At 41.1% G+C, this 17,172-nt stretch overlaps 1 protein-coding gene and 1 long non-coding RNA gene across 2 annotated transcripts; one reads left to right on the top strand and one right to left on the bottom strand.

Moving 5' to 3' along the window:
• Positions 1 to 5,498: 5,498 nt before the first annotated feature.
• LOC110722470 (myosin-10-like) lies at positions 5,499 to 6,913 on the bottom strand. The gene is made up of 2 exons (XM_021901740.1): positions 6,815 to 6,913; positions 5,499 to 6,014 (listed from the first exon to the last, which is right to left on the bottom strand). The coding sequence occupies exons 1-2, from the start codon at positions 6,911 to 6,913 to the stop codon at positions 5,499 to 5,501; spliced, it is 615 nt and encodes a 204-aa protein (XP_021757432.1).
• Positions 6,914 to 7,150: 237 nt separating this feature from the next.
• On the top strand, positions 7,151 to 13,004 carry LOC110722400. The gene is made up of 3 exons (XR_002511590.1): positions 7,151 to 10,183; positions 10,507 to 10,699; positions 12,649 to 13,004. It is a non-coding gene; the product is annotated as an uncharacterized LOC110722400 (long non-coding RNA).
• Positions 13,005 to 17,172: the final 4,168 nt, after the last annotated feature.

Raw genomic sequence — 17,172 nt, 5'->3', positions numbered from 1 at the left:
TGGGCAGTTGAGGATTCTGATCAGCCGTCCTAGAAGAAAAAGAAAGAGTTTAAATCGTACGTCCCAAAGTACGAGTTTAACAATGACTGCTACTCCATCCTCATGGAGATAAAAGACCGGGTGACTATTGAGAAGCCCGCATCAATGAAAGGTCCGGCCAAAAACCGGAATAAAGACAAGTATTGCCACTTCCATGAGGATATTGGCCATGACACCAACGATTGCTATAGCCTCAAGCGGTTGTTGGACAGATTGGCTGATAAGGGGGTGTTGAAGTCTTACATCCTCAAGTCCAAGGTGACCCTAAAGACGGACCCTAGACAGCCGTAAAAAAAAGCCAGCAAAGCCTACCAGTAGTTCGGACACTGATAAGGAGCCGATCTACACCATAGCAGTCAACTTTGCCAGAGGGGGGCCGACTATCGGGGGCATCAAGGACCATGTCAGACGGCTGGATGTCAGCTCTGTCGATGAGGGCTAGGCGTCTACCGACACATTCCCTAAGGTCATCATCACTGAAAAGGACCGGGGCAAAGTCCGTCGGCCGTATGATGACCCTATTGTCATTGAATGCAAGGTGGCCAACTAGAAGGTTGGCCGGATCCTCATTGATACTGGTAGCTCGTCTGACATCATCAGCTATAAGTGCCTGTCCAAGCTAAAGTACAATCCCAACAACATGCACAAGTTCACTCCCCCCTAGGTTGGTTTTGGGGGTGGAGTTATGCACCTAGTCGGTCGGATTGATCTACCCATCTGGCTGGGAGAGAAAGGAGAAGGGCACCACATGGTCGTCTGGTTCTTGGTCGTGGAGGAGCTGACCGCCTATAATCTGATTTTGGGTCGTCCGACTCTATACGAATCCAAGGCCGTCATCATCCCATCCCTCATGCTGCTAAAGTTTGAGAAAGACGACGGTTCTGTTGGCTCCCTGAACGGGGACCAGAAGACGTCTAAAGAGTGCTACCACTCAGACTTCAAGCCTATGGTGGCTGCAGCCAGCCAGGGTGAGGAGCCAATAGACCTTGACGATGTCAAAGAACAAGAGCCTGCCCCACCATTAGCCGGTAAGAAAAGAATGGCCGACCAGCTGGTGGATGTAAAAAAAGAGAAGCAATAGCAATCACTGACCGGGAAACGGTCAGATGAACTCCGTCCCCAGCCAGCTGGAGAACATATGGATATCGTTCTGGATGACGCACGTCCGAAGCGTACTGTAAAGGTTGGGATGAATGCTTTTGCAAAATTGGGTGCAGACTTGCACCATCTGCTGAAAGAATTCAAGGACATTTTTGCCTTTGAACGGGAAGAGATGCCAGGCATCAACCCGGATCTTGCTGTCCACAAGCTCGCCGTGGATCCAAAAAATAAGCCTGTTAGGAAAAAGAAAAGAAATCACGGCCGAGGAGAGATCTCAGGCGGTAGCCACCAAGGTCAAGAAGTTGTTAGACGCCGGGTTCATTCGGCAATGTCACTTCCCAAATTGGGTTGCGAATGTTGTGCTTGTAAAGAAGCCGAATGGTACTTGGTGCATGTGTGTTGATTACACTGATCTGAACCAGGCATGTCCGAAGGACAGTTACCCGCTTCCAAAGATCGACAGTCTGGTTGATTCAACAACCAGACATGCTTTGATGAGTTTTATGGATGCCTATTCCGGCTTCCATCAGATACCCCTGTGGAAAAAAGACCAATAGAAGACACCTTTCGTCACTGATCAGGGGTTATTCTGCTATTTTGTGATGTTGTTGGCTTGAAGAATGCGCCTGCTACTTTTCAACGTATGATTAACTCGGTCTTCATTAATCAGATTGGAAGGAATGTAGAGGCGTACATTGATGACATGATAGTCAAATCCAAGCTACAGACAGACCATCTAGCTGACCTCCGAGAAACCTTTGCCACACTCAGGCGGCACAAGGTCATGCTTAATCCCAAGAAGTGTGTCTTCGGTGTTGAGTCTGGGAAGTTTCTTTGATTTTTGATTGATGAAAGGGGGATAGAGGCTAAACCAGAGAAGATACAGGCGGTCATTGACATGAAATCTCCCTGCAGTGTAAAGGAAGTTTTGAAATTAACCGGTTGTCTGGCGGCATTGGGGAGATTCCTCAGTCGGTCAGGTGACAAGTGCCTCTATTTTTTTTTATCAATCAGAAAGAAGACCATGTTCGAATGGGGGGATGATGCTGAGGCGACCTTTCAAAAATTGAAAGAGCATTTACACTCTTTGCCAAGGCTTGTTATCCCTCTGCCCAAGGAGACGTTTTACATGTACTTAGCCATCTCACATCATTCTCTCAGTGCTGTTCTCCTTGCTAAGAAAGACGGCAATCAGCTCCCGGTCTATTTCGTCAGATATGCTTTGAAATGTAGAACTCCGGTACTCTATGATTGAAAAATTCGGTCTCGCCTTGTTCATGGCAGTCAAGAAGTTGAAACCTTACTTCTTGGCATATCCGGTGGTAGTCTATACAGACCAACCCCTCAAGCGATCAATGACAACTTTAGAGTTATACGGTCGAATGCTCAAACGGGCTATTGAAATGCAAAGTCTTGAAATCACTTTTAAACCAAGGAAGGTAGTGAAGGGTCAGTCGTTCGCCGACTTTATTGTTGAAATGAAAAGGCCGGTTAAACCAGAAAATCTTGATCAGGTTTGGAAAGTGTATGTAGACGGGAGCTCTACTATGAACGGCTTTGGTGCAGGGATTATATGTCAGTCTCTTGAGGGGGAAAAGTATGAATATGCACTACGGTTCACGTTTCAAGCCTCAAACAATGAGGCTGAGTATGAAGCCCTGCTAGCCGGTATACGCATCTGTAAGGCAGCAGGGGCAAGAAAATCAGGACAGAAACTGGGACACTTAACGAATTCCATTTAAGTCAAGTGCCTAGGTCAGAGAACAATCAGGCGGATGCTTTGTCAAAGTTGGCATCGTCCACCTCCTATGATACACCTCGGTCAGTCTTCTGGCATACGTATCGAAAGATGGCTGCAGTGAAGTATTGAAGAAGATCCCATTTGAGTTCTGGACCGAAGCTCAACCTGGATGGATGGCATTCGGGCCTACTTTGAGATTCACAATGGAGAACTTTTCCAGGTTGAGATTCACAATGAGCCTACTGGCTAGACGACACTCTACCGGATACGTATCCAGAGATGGCTGCAATGAAAAAGCGTGCGGCTAACTTTGAGATTCACAATGGAGAACTTTTCAGAAAGGGTTTTTTGCAGCCTCTTCTGAAATACATCACCCCGGAAAGGGGGCGAGAGATTCTAGAAGACTTGCATACAGGATTTTGTGCCTCACACATAGGCGGCAAGTCTTTAGCACAAATGGCAAGGCCGCAAGGCTACTTCTGGCCCACTCTTGAGGCAGACGCCATAGAAATGGTGAAGAAGTGTAATAAGTGTCAAAGATTCGGCAGACTCATACACCGTCCGACCACTGATCTGACGGCCATTCATAGCCTAGTACCATTCGCCAAATGGGGCATGGACATTCTGGGTCCGTATACGCCTGCACCAGGCGGATGGCGGTATATTCTAGTTGCTGTTGATTACTTCACCAGGTGGGTAGAAGCAGAGGCGGAAAAAACATAAAGACAAAGGACGTCATCTCCTTCATCTGGAAGAACCACATCACCCGGTTTGGGGTACCTATATCTATGGTTTTTGACAATGGCTCTCAATTTGAGATGCCTATCCTCAAGAATTGGCTGGGAGACCAAGGGATCTCCCACTGTTTTGCATCAGTCAGTCGTCCCTAAGCAAACGGCCAGGTTGAGGCCTTCAACAAGCTAATTTTAGACGGCATAAAAAAGAAAATTGAAGGGGCTGGCGGTCTATGGGCAGAAGAGTTAACTCATGTCCTATGGGCCATCAGAACAACAAAAAAGGTAACCGGTGAAACCCCATTTCTCATGGTGTACGGTGGTAAAGCCGTCTTGCCTATTGAACATTATGAGCCGACTCTTCGAGTCATGTTATATGATGAAGAGGCAAACTGGGAGGCCATGCGGCTGGCATTGGACTCACTTCCAAAACGCAGGGGCAATGCCGCCTTGCGTCATGAGATTTGCCGTCTGAGAATGACAAGGGCCTACAACAAAAGAGTGCACAAACGACCCTTGAAAGTAGGGGACTTTGTGTTACGGAAAATGGAGGTAACATGTAGGGCAATGAGCAAGGCAAGTTGACACTGCACCCAATTGGAAAGACCCCTACCGGATCTATGAAGAAGTAAAGGGGTGGCACCTACCGCCTGGAAACTCCAGACGGCAGGAAGCTAGCTAGAACTTGAAATGTAGACAATCTAAAGATGTACTACTTCTAAGACTTGTAAATTTCTTGTAAATGAAAAGCCTATCATTGAAAAATTGCTTTTTGTTTTCAATTTTGATTATTTATGCTTTATTAGATATGTCTCCCAATAGGAACACCGCCTGTGCAATGTGCAGACGGCCAAATCTAAACCAACCGCCTGCTCCAACATGAGTACGACATCCGGCGACGCCCATCTGGGTGATTTTTCGTCGCAGAGAGCATCTCCCATTTGGGTGGCACATTGCTCTATAAACTCAAACACAAACGACAAAGACTGATTAACCCAATAGGGCCTAGTTCATAGTCGTTTGACCTGAATAATCTAAAATGGAACCTAGACAGCGTAATAAAACCGCATGTCCTGTTGACACCACCCGGTATTCGGCCGTTATTCCAACTTAGATTAAAAACTTATAATAATTTTATAACTCGAGACATCCCCCTAATGGGGAAAAAGGATGCTTGAGTATATTTATGGATAATCAAGTCCAATTTCACAGATGACCCAAACGGTGAACGCCTGGGTGTTCAAGATAATACTGCTTGAATCTTGGACGGCTTTGTACTTGGTTTGGGGCAATCATGGTAGTGATTGATTGACCAAGGAACCTCTCATACTCCTTAAAGTATCAAAAGTTCCTTAGTTAATCAATCCATTTTGAAACCAACCACACAGCCGCCCAGGGGCAAAAGGCCAACCGGTTTGTTAGTTGTCGCATGAAATTAATAAGTTGGGCAAGATCGAAGCATATATATATATATAGAAAAATCAAAAAATTGCAAGAATTGAAAAAATTGATAAAACCAACTCAGTCGGCTATTTCATAACTAAACCCGACCAAAAGGACGGGAGAATGATTAACATACTGGATCCACATCCGGAAAAGCAAAAATTGTTTAAAAGTACAACACAAATATTTGGCACGGATACAGACGACCCAAGGCTGAAAGAGAGATGGAGACTAATCCTACTGATTTTGCTGAGGCGGAGGCACTGACTGGTCATTGCCGAAGGGGAGCTCATCTCTCGTTTGCCCTGGTTGAACTTGGTTAGGGTCAACCGGCACTTGGTCCTCCTGCTGATCATTGAGCTCGCCCTCGCCCTCTTCCTGCTCTTCATCAGACGACTCAATGCCGGCCCATTCGTTAAACGGAGCCGGCTCTAGCAGACCTAGGGTCTGGGCATCATATTCCTTAGTGGCATACTTGTACGGTTGTACCTCAGACCGAAGTAGTCCCAGTCGAAGTCTGGATGGATGAGGTTCCACGCTATCTTCATGCGTTCCTCGCAATCCTTTTCATTCTCATCCACCAGCCGCTCTTGCTCTGACTCGAGCTCAGTCTTGTACTCGCTCTGCATTCTGGTTATCTCGTCCTTGAGCCGGCCAACGTCTTCTCGGAGCTCGGTATTTTCACTCCTGGCTGCCTCCAAAGCCTTGAGCTCCGACTGAGCATTTTTAAGCTCGAGCTCGAGGTCAGACGTCTTCTTGTTGGACCTCTCTAGGGCAGTTGTCAGCTCCTTAATGATCTCCTCCTGTTTTATCTCCTTGGCTTTAGACTTAATATCATTCAAGGTAGATCGATATTGAGCAGAGTTAAGGGCTTCAGTCGCCCGTTTATTGGCGTCTCTTACCTCCTCCTGTCTCTTGTTAAATGGAGTCTTGAGCCCGTCTACCCTAAGCATTGCCTGCAAGGGTACAGGTGGCAAAGAAATGAATTAGCCGGCATTATGATAAACACAAGCACTTGCCCAAAAAAAAATAATAAAAAAAAATAAAATAAAATTTGAAGACAAGTTAGCCCAGCCAGTAAGGCGGTGATGCGTTCCAGGTTAATCTGGTGTAGCCCAGGAATTAACTCCTTTTCGGACCGGGTGATGATAATCAGCATCCGTTTGGAATATTGCTGGACGCGACGTCCGGCCTCCTAGGAGAGGCATCTACACCACAAGAAGGGGGTTGTGAGAAAGCAGCATAAGCGGCACGTATAGAGTACCGGTTGCAGGGCGAACCTCCCGACTGAGAAGATTGAGTTTTGACTCGTGTATTAGGCCCAAGCGGCCATGGGGGTTTAAAGGCAATCATACCTTAAGGTTCTTGCTGAAGGGTCTGGTCACCCCAGCCGCTGCAGAACTGGATGCAGCATCGAGTGGCATGCCACTCTTCGGCGCCATAGGGACGCCCGACTCTTTGCCAACCAAGTCTGGATTCAGGCCAAGATCTTTAAGGCTCTTATCTGCGGAAGTAGGTCGGTCTTCCCTAGACGGCAAGGAAGATGTTGTCTGGGTTTGCTGTGCTTTCCTAGTTTTGGAGAAGCCTTTGGCAGACTCCTTAGGCTTCCGTTTGAGGCTTTGAGCAATTTGGTGATGGATTTTGGGATGTTCTTGCTCCCACCCTAAAAGCGGAACACATGGGTTACAACCGGTGATATGTCGTCCCAGGATCATAAAAATATATATGCAAGTAAAAAGGGGCAGGCGGAGCTTACCCCATCATTTTTGGCCGCCAGTTGGGCCTTTTTCTTTTCCAGCTGAGTTTTCCTGATCTGGGTTGCAGACCTGGCAGACGTCTTCTCAGCATCGACCATTGTGAGAGCTTTTTCTGCAAAACCACCGGCTGGTTAGACAAACTTGCAAATAAATTACACAAATACAAATTCTTAAATGGATCTGGTTCACACAAATTTATTGTGGACCACTAACATTAGAGATACTATGATTGTTTTATTATTAAAAAAAAAAGGTCACGACATTAAAATAAGGTTATTATGTTGAAATAAAAGCGATTCTGACATTATAAAAGCTATAAAAGGTTATTTTTTTGGGATGTAAACAGAAATAACATTAAAGGTCACACAAGTTTTAATAAAGGTTACTATGTTAAAAAATAAGGATATTATGTTAAAGTTACGGTCACTATATTCCAAATAACATTAATTCTGCATGTATATAAATCTCAGGTCCACGCAAGAATTTCTGTTACACAAAACAATCACTAGTAGAAAAAAGCAAATGGGCGGCCACAAATAGAAAGCGGTTAATGAAATCCGCTTCCCAAAAACTCACTTCAGCTTAAAAAATGATAAAGACACTAATGGGCAGCGGTTTTCGGTTCAAACCGCTGGCCATAACAGACAAAGGGAAATAAAAAAAACCCTGGCATTCACTCCCCCTCTCCCCACCCTCCTTGCACTCCCTCTGTCTCTTGACTCGACCGCCGCCTCCCACCGCTGCTGGCCCACTCTTCTCTCTCCTCTTCTTCATGGCGTCCAGATCAACCATCTACCCCATTATTATAATCACATTCGAGGTTAGGGTTCTCTTCTTATTTAGGGGTTTAGGTTTTGGGTTAGGGTTTTAGTGAATAGGGTAATGGTGGTGGTGGTTGAGGAGGAGAGGTGGTGGCTGCAACCACATCGTCAATGGCGGAACCTACGGCGGCGATAAACTCGAATGAGTTGATAAAGATTGTAATTGCCATGGCTCTTCTACGATCTAAGCTTCTCTCTCAACCTCATTCTTCTCTCCTCTTCTGCTTCTCGTACCTTCCATTGGAAGCGAAAGGTAAACGCTCACAATTTTCTCTCCTCCACTCTGAATTTCTGATTGACGACTTTATTCTGGAATTTGGGCGAAAAATCGTAAGCAGGAAATTCAACGAATCTCAGATGAGCTCAAACGTCTTGAAGGCTAGCAATTTCAATTTTCTCTTGAATTCGTATATTAGTGATTTATTTTTTTGTTAAATCTAAAATTTGTGCTTTTTTTTTTTGGATTTTTGTTAGTGTTTTTGTAATTGGATGATTTAGGTCGTGATTATATTCTGAAAGTATGTCCTGCAAGTGTTATTTCTTCAATAATTTGCAAATTGTAAGCCCTTATGAAGGCATACTTAATTGCAGCTTTTTATTGATTTATACTAGGTTAGGTCCCGTGCCATGTACGGTAATTTTAAATAGTTATTCTTAAATTAAAACTAAATTTAATTATAAAAAAAATTGTTTAAAATATTATAATGAATTTATAATGAAAGAGCCTGTTAGCCAGATAGGAATTTTAATATACGCATTTGACAATATCTATATATTTTTGTATATTTCACCAACAAATTGGTTTCATTTTTTTTAACCAAATGAATTTCTTAAAACTATATACTAAGTATTCAACTCGTAAATAGATTTCTATTTTAATTTTTTTAGAAAGTAAATTGGTGCTGTAATAAACGTAGTACATTACATAAACGTAGTACATTACACTCAGTATGTCACATGTTAAAAATCTGGTTTTTTTTTCTTAAATTTATACTCCGTAGTTGTTAATATTTTTTTATAGAAGGTTAAATATCAAATCTTTTATTTTAAATAATTAATATTCTAATTACTTTCTTGAAGCTTCTAATATACTGTATTATTTTATAAATATATACAAAAAAAATATATGTAATTATTGAAGTACATGACACTGTGTTTGGCAAAAATTATGTTGAAGTTTGATTTTTTTTTTTCTTTTACTTAAGTTTATATAGTTGTTAAGGATACATCAAATCTTTTATTTATGCATAAGTTTGTTATACTTTATTTTTGTTTAAAATTTGTTTCCTAAATAAATTTTTTTTTTCTTTTTTTTTAAAAAAAAAAAGACTTAGGGATCGGACACACTAGAAAATGACACCTGTCATTGCTGGTGTGTCTATGAAATTATATTTTTTTCTATTTTTTTTTTTTGCATAATATTTTACGTAATAATTTAGAATAAGATATTAGAATATTCTTGTTTATGGTATCAATATATATTTGGAAGGATACACTAAAGCTTTTCTAATTTTTTTTTTTAAGGAAAATCTTTTACAGTATTGTGTAATATTTCTTTCCAATATAGATATTAAATAATAAAAATAGATGTTACAAAGGGTGGTTACATATGGAGGATACACTCGTGCACCTATATAGACAAAGGGTGGCATATTTTGATATTCATGTTACAAATAAATTATTGATTTGAATAATTGTTTGATTTTCTTAACTTCGTGGTTTTATTATTATCTACAGTAAGTCATAGATTAGTATGGATTTTTTAAGATAGCGAATAATCGAATATATAAAGATACTTAGTGGAGAAAATGGGAAGCACGTAACGTTATTTAGTTGCAATTAAATAAAATAGTTTCTATTTGGAATTATTACCATTTCAAATGCTATATATTGCTTCAAAATCACAAGATAAGATATTAGAATATTCATGTTTATGGTATTAATATATAATTGGAAGGATATACTAAATGTTTTCTAATCTTTGATTTATGGGTAATATTTCTTTCCTATATAGATATTCAATAATAATAAAAAAAAAACTAAGGGACACACCAGGAGATGACATGTGTCATTGCTGGTGTGTCTGCTAATTTGGAGTTATGCTACTGTTTTAAATTTTTGATGCTCTATATTAGTACGATCGTACCTACATGCTCATGAATGGATAGAAAAGACGTTATGCTTTTATTCAATATTTGTTGTCTTAGTTTATTAAATTTCTTAGTCTCTTAGAGAATCTTGGTGGATTTGGTTTCAAAATTCACTGTCACGACCTTTTAAGGAAATGTATTGAATACTTACTTTTTTTATTTTGGCTTGGTAGCTGAAGAAGTCCTATTTTCTTATTATTTTGTGTTTTTTATTTTCTTTTTCTTAGGGAATGTACTAATTAGTGATGTTGATTTGCTGCCAGGTTCCTTACGGTTCGCCGTCTATGTTTTTGGACTCTGCTATTTAGTTTGTTGTTAATGGAGGCATGCTAATGTGAACAGCCACAGATATGGCAATATTGTGTTGTGGGGGTAATGCAGAGGTTTGCTATTCAAAGTATGTCCTTTCCTCCATTAAACTCTAATTTGATAAGCTCTCATTTTTGCTTATAAATTATGTGTTGTGGTGCTTACTGATGACTAATTTAAAACAAGTATAATTCAATTCCATTTAAAGCTATTTGTAGTCATAACTCAATTTAGTTTGACAATTATTTAGTATCGTTATTACAAACTACTACTCTATAATACTCTGTATCATTGTTTGACATTGTTTGATTAATAATACTCCTTCCGTATCTAAAATTCTTTTATTACTTGTCATATCTCTCAAATTAAATTTACTTTTATTTTTAAGTTATTTTTGTTGTGTTTTATTAGAGCAGATTATATCAGGAGTAGAGTATTGTCATAGGAAACATGGTTGTCCATAGAGACTTAAAGCCTGAAAATCTTCCATTAGATTTGCATCAAAATGTTTGTGAAGATAACCAGATTTTGGTTTGACCAACATTATGAGAGATGGCCATTTTCTGAAGACCGGCTATGGATGCCCATATTATGCGGTAATGCGGTATGGCCCCTTTTCTTTCCTTGGTAGGAAAAATGTGCAATTTATTATTTGACTTTATCTAGCTTATATACATTGATTTAAGGTTGATTTATCCTATACCACTTGTTTTTATAAAGCATAAATTGAATATCAAAGCCTCCAGTTTGGCATTTAGTTGTTTCTTGAAAACTTCTATTGATCTTGACTTACCACATTATTGTTCTTTTATCACTTCACAATATCCTTGGTTCTTGTAAAGTTTCTTATTATCAAAGCAGGTCAGTCTTCTTAGGGATAGGGGACTCCCCCTTTGGTACCTATTTGAAGGATCAATAGGGTGATGGAATAATAACAAGTATACTCTAGAAGGGGGGGGGGGGAGGGGAGTTAAATAGAGTATGGGAATTTTTCGCAAAAACTATAAATCTCAAGGTCTTGAAATCAGTTTCAAGGTGGAATAAACTGATTTGCTTATCAGAGTCAAGGCTTTGAGATTTACTTCAAGGCTTAAAAAAAAACTTTGAAACTTAGGCAGAATATGGATTACGAATTAGAAACAGAAATAAAAACGGTAAAGTAAAGCAAATACAACAAGACAAGGCACATCGATATTTTTACGAAGTTCGGCAAATAAGTCTACGTCTCCGCCTAGGGTTTCTAACCCGTAGGATTTTAAATCTTTTTATTTCTTCTTTTAGAGTCCTAAAGCACCTAGAAGATCTCCCATCTTCTTTCCGCAGCCACCCAGCTACACCTTAGCAACTTAATTCCCAGAAATAAAAAGCTACCTTACTTTTATTATACTTTGAGTATTATAATACTACTCATAGTATATCACTCTTTTGATAACAAAGTTTAAGCACTCTTGATATACCTTTTCTTTTCTCTCAAACTAATCACTCAATAAAGTAGTACAATACTAGAGAGAAAATATTTAACAACTCTTGAATAACGTATGAAGCTCGATAATTCTTGTGTGTTCTTGTTCTACGTTGTTATTTCTTCAGCACACTTGAACATTATTTATAGAGTTGAGAGGAGGCTTGAATTTCTGATTTTTGAACTTGAAAAGCCGTTTAACTTTCAAGTTTACTTGAATAGGTCTTGTGCTATTCTTGGGCTTCACATTCAACATTCAACATTCAACTTGCAACAGAAATATTCAGCCTATCTTCAAGGGATTTCTGCAAAACAGATATTTAAACTTCAAGGAAATCGGTTAGCATTAGAATTAAGTTTAAATATGAAACTTATCCCTTGAAACAAATATTCTGATAAAACAGAATATTGTTATTATTATCTCTATCTCTGCAAAACAGAATTAGTTAAAGATATTTAATCTTATCAAAAGTTATGGTCAAATTTTTAACATAAGATAAATATCCATAACACAAGATAAATTTGTTAGAGATAAATAAGCAGAATAATTATCAATAAGAATAAATAAAATCAGTCCATAATTCCGTCCAGCCCACAACAATAACTTATCACACGAATTGGGCTCACACGAATTTGGCTAATTGGGCTTTTCACAAATAGCCATATAGCATAGTCCACGCATATCCACTGATTCCAACTTATCCTTATTGGACTTTGAACAATATAACCTGCACATAATATTGCAATGGGTTTGACTTCCATCATACATAAACAAAAAGCATACAGCCCATCAAGGTGCAGTCTTCATTATTCTTTTGAACAATGCATTGCAAGGACATGTATGAATTGAATCTGTTTGTTTTCCCTGGAACTGATATGTTTCTTTGTTAATTACATTTGAAGCTGTATAATTTAAAGGGAACTATATATATATATAGCTTATTGCATCCTTATTGAGGATGTCCTATTCTCATTCTCAGAAAGTGGAGTATTGATATGTGTGTCGAAGGAGTTGGGTCATTATTGCAACCTTTAGCTTTTAACTTGATTAATTCTTGTTTGTTTTCTAACTCATGGTCAATGTCATTCAGAGAGGGGTGAAACTTTTCCTACAATGGGCCATGATGCAAAGAGTTGCAATGTTGTCGCAAAATCGTTATCAATGGCAGAGGCTGTACGCCTGTACATTCGTATTGCACTTGGAAAGGCATGTGCTTTTTTTATTGATAGTATGCTCATATGCTCATGTACTCCTGAATTCTGATTGGATAGGAGGAGTTGGATGTTCAGGAGTTTGTTAGTGGCATGAAACTTGGACACCCATTCCATTAAGACTTTATTGCCTGCATTTTATAGTGTTAAATGATCTAAGTTTGTGATAAAGTATAATTGGTGTAATGAAATCATTGCAACTACATTAAATGAAGTGAGCAAATGTAAGGGTAGGTGAGCCAATCTTAGCATACACCATAGAGCTCCCAGTGGAACTCATACAATGCTTCTGATGTAATGTTATTCATGTAGTTCGGAGACTCCATCTCTATTCACATATTTGACTGATTTAGCGATCACATAATCTGCATTTCTTCTGAGTGTAGTCATGAAAAAATGTGGCTTGTGGACCATGGTCAATTAATCATATTAATGGTTTAGGGGTCATGGGAGGACCATCTCATAGCTCTAATGTTGTGTGTTCGTGGCTGTCACAGATTCACAACTTGAATTGACAAATTAAAATAACCTTACTTATGTTGTACTTCAACCATTCAAAGTACAGGATTAATTATTAATTTTACACTTGAGCATGGCTCAACACCTAATATGTTATTTTATGCAACAATGAGTAGTTTTGTGAATTGTGATGTGTCAATAATCAATCTGAGACTAAAATGTGAATTTCACTAGTTTCAGGTGTCAAAATTAAGCCATTGTTCCTGCTGCTATTTTTGCTCGGCCGGATCTGTTGTTGCTGCTGCTATTTCTGCTCTGCCGGAGCTGATGCTGCCTGCTGCCTGCTGTTACTTATGCTGTGCTGGAGCAGCTACTACTTGTGAATACTCCAACTATATTTTGTTTGTTCTTTTTTAAAGTGTAAAATTACAAGTAATTATAGAAAATATATGAGAGTTATGTATATTATGAGTATATATACGTATCTGCTGCAGTTTAGGTGAAAAAAAAGCAATATTTTTTTTAGGCATTATGGGCAGTGGTTTAGAGGCTGAACTGCTGCCCATAACAATTTATAATACCCACTTTGTATCTGTTATGGGTAGCGGTTTAGGCAATGAACTGCTGCCTATTCTCAACAAATGGGAAGCGGTTTGAACCGCTGCCCATTTAAAGGGGGTAATGGGCGACCCCCTTAGCGCCCGCGGTTCAAAACCGCTGCCCATATGGGGTTTTGAACCGCTGGCCATTTGCGTTTTTCTACTAGTGAATAGAAGCGGCATTAGGGTGCCGGTTGGGCGGCCAACGTAAGTTTCTCAACCATGATACTTAGGCCACAGGCGGAGAGAAACGTTGCGTCCTTAAGCCAGTTTGGATGGGGGTACCCAATTTTTGGGTACGATTATCTGCGCGCCATCATCCAGAAACATGGTGGTCGTCTTAAAAAACTCCGTCTCTAGTATCTAAGCCCAACCCTTGTCAGGGACAGGCGGCAGGGCGCACTTCTTCCCCAATAGATCCGGTTTTTTGTTATACCGGCGGAGTAAATGATTTTGACGTTTGCTGGGAGAGGAGACCAGATAGAACTTGCTTTTCCAGTTGCTCCATTTTGATGGCTTGTCAAGCGTCATCAAATACTTCGGATGCGTGGTTAAAGTATACCACGCCTTAAAGCCGCTTGGGGCACGGCTTAGATAATGCATGTGAGCAAACGCCTCCCAGTTGGGCTCTATGTTTTGCAACTCACAGGCGGCAATACAACTAAGAATGTTCACCCACGAATTAGGGGTGAGCTGCCATAAACCTAAGTCATAGCCCCTTAGTATGACTTTTATTTCTTTATGGAGGGGGAACCGGAGGTCGGCTTTGAATGCCGCCTCATAGCAGCCGAAATAGTTATCGGCATGGTCAATATCATACTCCCAAGTGACTGTGGCCTCTGCAGGCGGCACGATTATTTCCCAGCCGTCCCCTATGGGACGTCTATCTACAAAGGCTTGAAAGCTCGTCTTTATAGCAGACCTATCCTTGGTAGACATATGGGTCTCAAGAGGGTTTCCCCTATCCGGCCACGAGGTCGCCTCGTCTTTCTCACTGTCGGTATCCCGCCTGAAGTGAACTCGACTCAGAGCTAGATTGAACGGCCTCTACGCCGTCTCCATGGTCAGATTCCTCCAAGATGCTATCACTCGGGGTGTAGGGTGCACCCGGAGTGTTTCGGGGTTTTTTGATGTGTCCTGCGGGAGAGTTACAATCCTGACTATGCGCGTCCGACCGTCTGTACCTGCAAAACCACGAAACTCCGGTTGGGTGGAGTTCCGCCTCAGACGATCAAGTTAGTATACGTCCGGAGTAGCAAATTGTACGGAAATAGTAAATGTTTCTCACTGATTCAGAGAGATTCCGCAATTAATATTGCTCTGGTTTTGTGTTTGTATTTATGAAAATCTAATAAATGAAGATTTTCCTCTATTTATAGCGGATGAAGATCTGCTCCCCCATTAGGGTTACAATGCCACGTGTCAGCATCCGATTGGATCCCGTTGGGCCTCTGGTGGGCTGCCACGTGTCATTATGCTACTAGGCCACGTGGCATAAGGTATTTTTTACCCCAAACATTTGCCCCTCACAGGTGTGACGTGGCTTAGCCACGTGTCACCTGTGACAGGTGTCAAACTCTAGGGAAGTGACGGTTGGGCCACTTCCCGCTTCTCTTGTGATTTCGAATTTTGAAAGATTGAGGCAGAAGGTGGCAGTTCGCCTTCTGGGTTTGCCTATAAATAAAGACAACCCCCTCTCTCTTCTTCACTTTACAAACTTCCCAAAAATTTCTTGAGAGCTCTGATACCGGTTGCTTTTTGTGCAACCAGCTTCTTTTTTCGAACGCATCCGGATACCGGTTGAGCGCTTCTTCAATCAACTTATTTAGGTACCGTCTGACTCTTGATTTTCTCTTGATTTGAGTAGAACCAAAGACAGTCTTACACCATCTGGGGCATCTTAGGCCCTTTCTTTCATGTCTTGCATTTAATATACCCACAGACGGTTTGGACCGTCTGGGGTATCTTCAATCCATTGTCTTCAAAAGTAAACCCTCAGACGGTTATGGACCGTCTGAGGTGTCTTCAAATTGGTCTTTTTCAATAATGCATTCCATAGGCCCACAGACGGTGATATACCGCCTGTGGCATCTCTGAACACTGTCTTCAAGGGGTTGTCCCACAGACGGTTTCATACCGTCTGGGGCGCCTTCAGACAGTAGTCTTTAACATTTTGCATTCAATAGACCCTCAGCCGGAAGTATTCCGCCTAGATCATCTTCAAACAATTGATCTTCAAAGCTAGACCCACTGACGGTTATGGAACGTCTGGGGTATTTTCAAACAAATAATCTTCAAAGCCAGACCCACAGACGGTTATGGACCGTCTGGGGTATCTTCAAACAAATGATCCTTGAAGATTGCATCAATTATACCCTCAGCCGGGCTTATACCGTCTAGGGTATGCTCGAGCAATTTTCTTTATAACTTGCTCTTGACCTGCATTTGTAAGACCCTCAGCCGGTCCTTATGCCGTCTGGGGGGGTCTTTGAGAAATTCTTCACGGTTACCGTTTGGGGTATCTTTGAGAAGTCTTCAATAAACCATTCAATGGACCCTCAGCCGAAAATGTTCCGTCTGGGGCATTACTGAGCAACCTTCATAATTTGCTTTGTATAGACCCGCAGCCGGTCTTAACACCGTCTGGGGTTTTGGACAATCTTCATTGATACCGCCTGGGGTATCTTTGAACGATATTTAATTTGAATTCATTAGACCCTCAGCTGGTCTTCATACCGTCTGGGGGATCTTTGAGCAAGCTTCTTTGATACTGCTGGGGTATCTTTGAGCAAGCTTCTTTGATACCGTCTGGGGTATCTTTGAGCAAATTTCTTGAAATAATGACTGATTGTTTGTTTTGTGCTTCAGTTTTACACAACCGGACTACTCCGTCTGTGGCCTCTTCAAGCCACACTTTGGGATTTCAGCCAAGTCTACTACAAACATCTTCACAAATTTAAGGTATCACCTTTGCCCCCTTGTAACCTTTTTGAGTTTACTGGTTGTATAGATTGTTAGAGAATAATAGACTCTCCCAATACACACACGGCACGGCCTAGAGCAGTTGTCAACCGTTCACCGGATACGGCTGAATCTAGGACTGGGGATGCCGTCTGGGGGTGTTTGGACCACCCTTACTCTTCTACGAATCCGACCGTCTTTGTTCATGTGCAGGACAGTATGGCTCGGACAAGGAAAACGGCTGTTGACCCCGAGTACCAAACAAATGATTCAGCCGAAACTCCGGTTGAGGATGTTCCTTTTGACCAATCGGGCGTCCCGAGTACGCCCGGTGATGAGATCCTTGAGGAATCCGGGAGCTCAGGCGGTGAGGAAACCGACCAG

This window comes from Chenopodium quinoa, unplaced genomic scaffold, assembly GCF_001683475.1.
Source record: "Chenopodium quinoa cultivar QQ74 unplaced genomic scaffold, ASM168347v1, whole genome shotgun sequence".
Taxonomy (NCBI): domain Eukaryota; kingdom Viridiplantae; phylum Streptophyta; class Magnoliopsida; order Caryophyllales; family Amaranthaceae; genus Chenopodium; species Chenopodium quinoa.
The sequence above is the reverse complement of the archived record's forward strand: the minus strand, read 5'-3'. Positions and strand labels throughout refer to the sequence as shown.

Bases quoted from the DNA above. Each gene is read 5' to 3' on its own strand.
- LOC110722470 (XM_021901740.1), bottom strand. From the start codon at position 6,913: ATGGTCGATGCTGAGAAGACGTCTGCCAGGTCTGCAACCCAGATCAGG. The intron at 6,015-6,814 runs GTAAGCTCCGCC...GTACCCTTGCAG, and splicing joins TGGCGGCCAAAAATGATGGG to GCAATGCTTAGGGTAGACGG.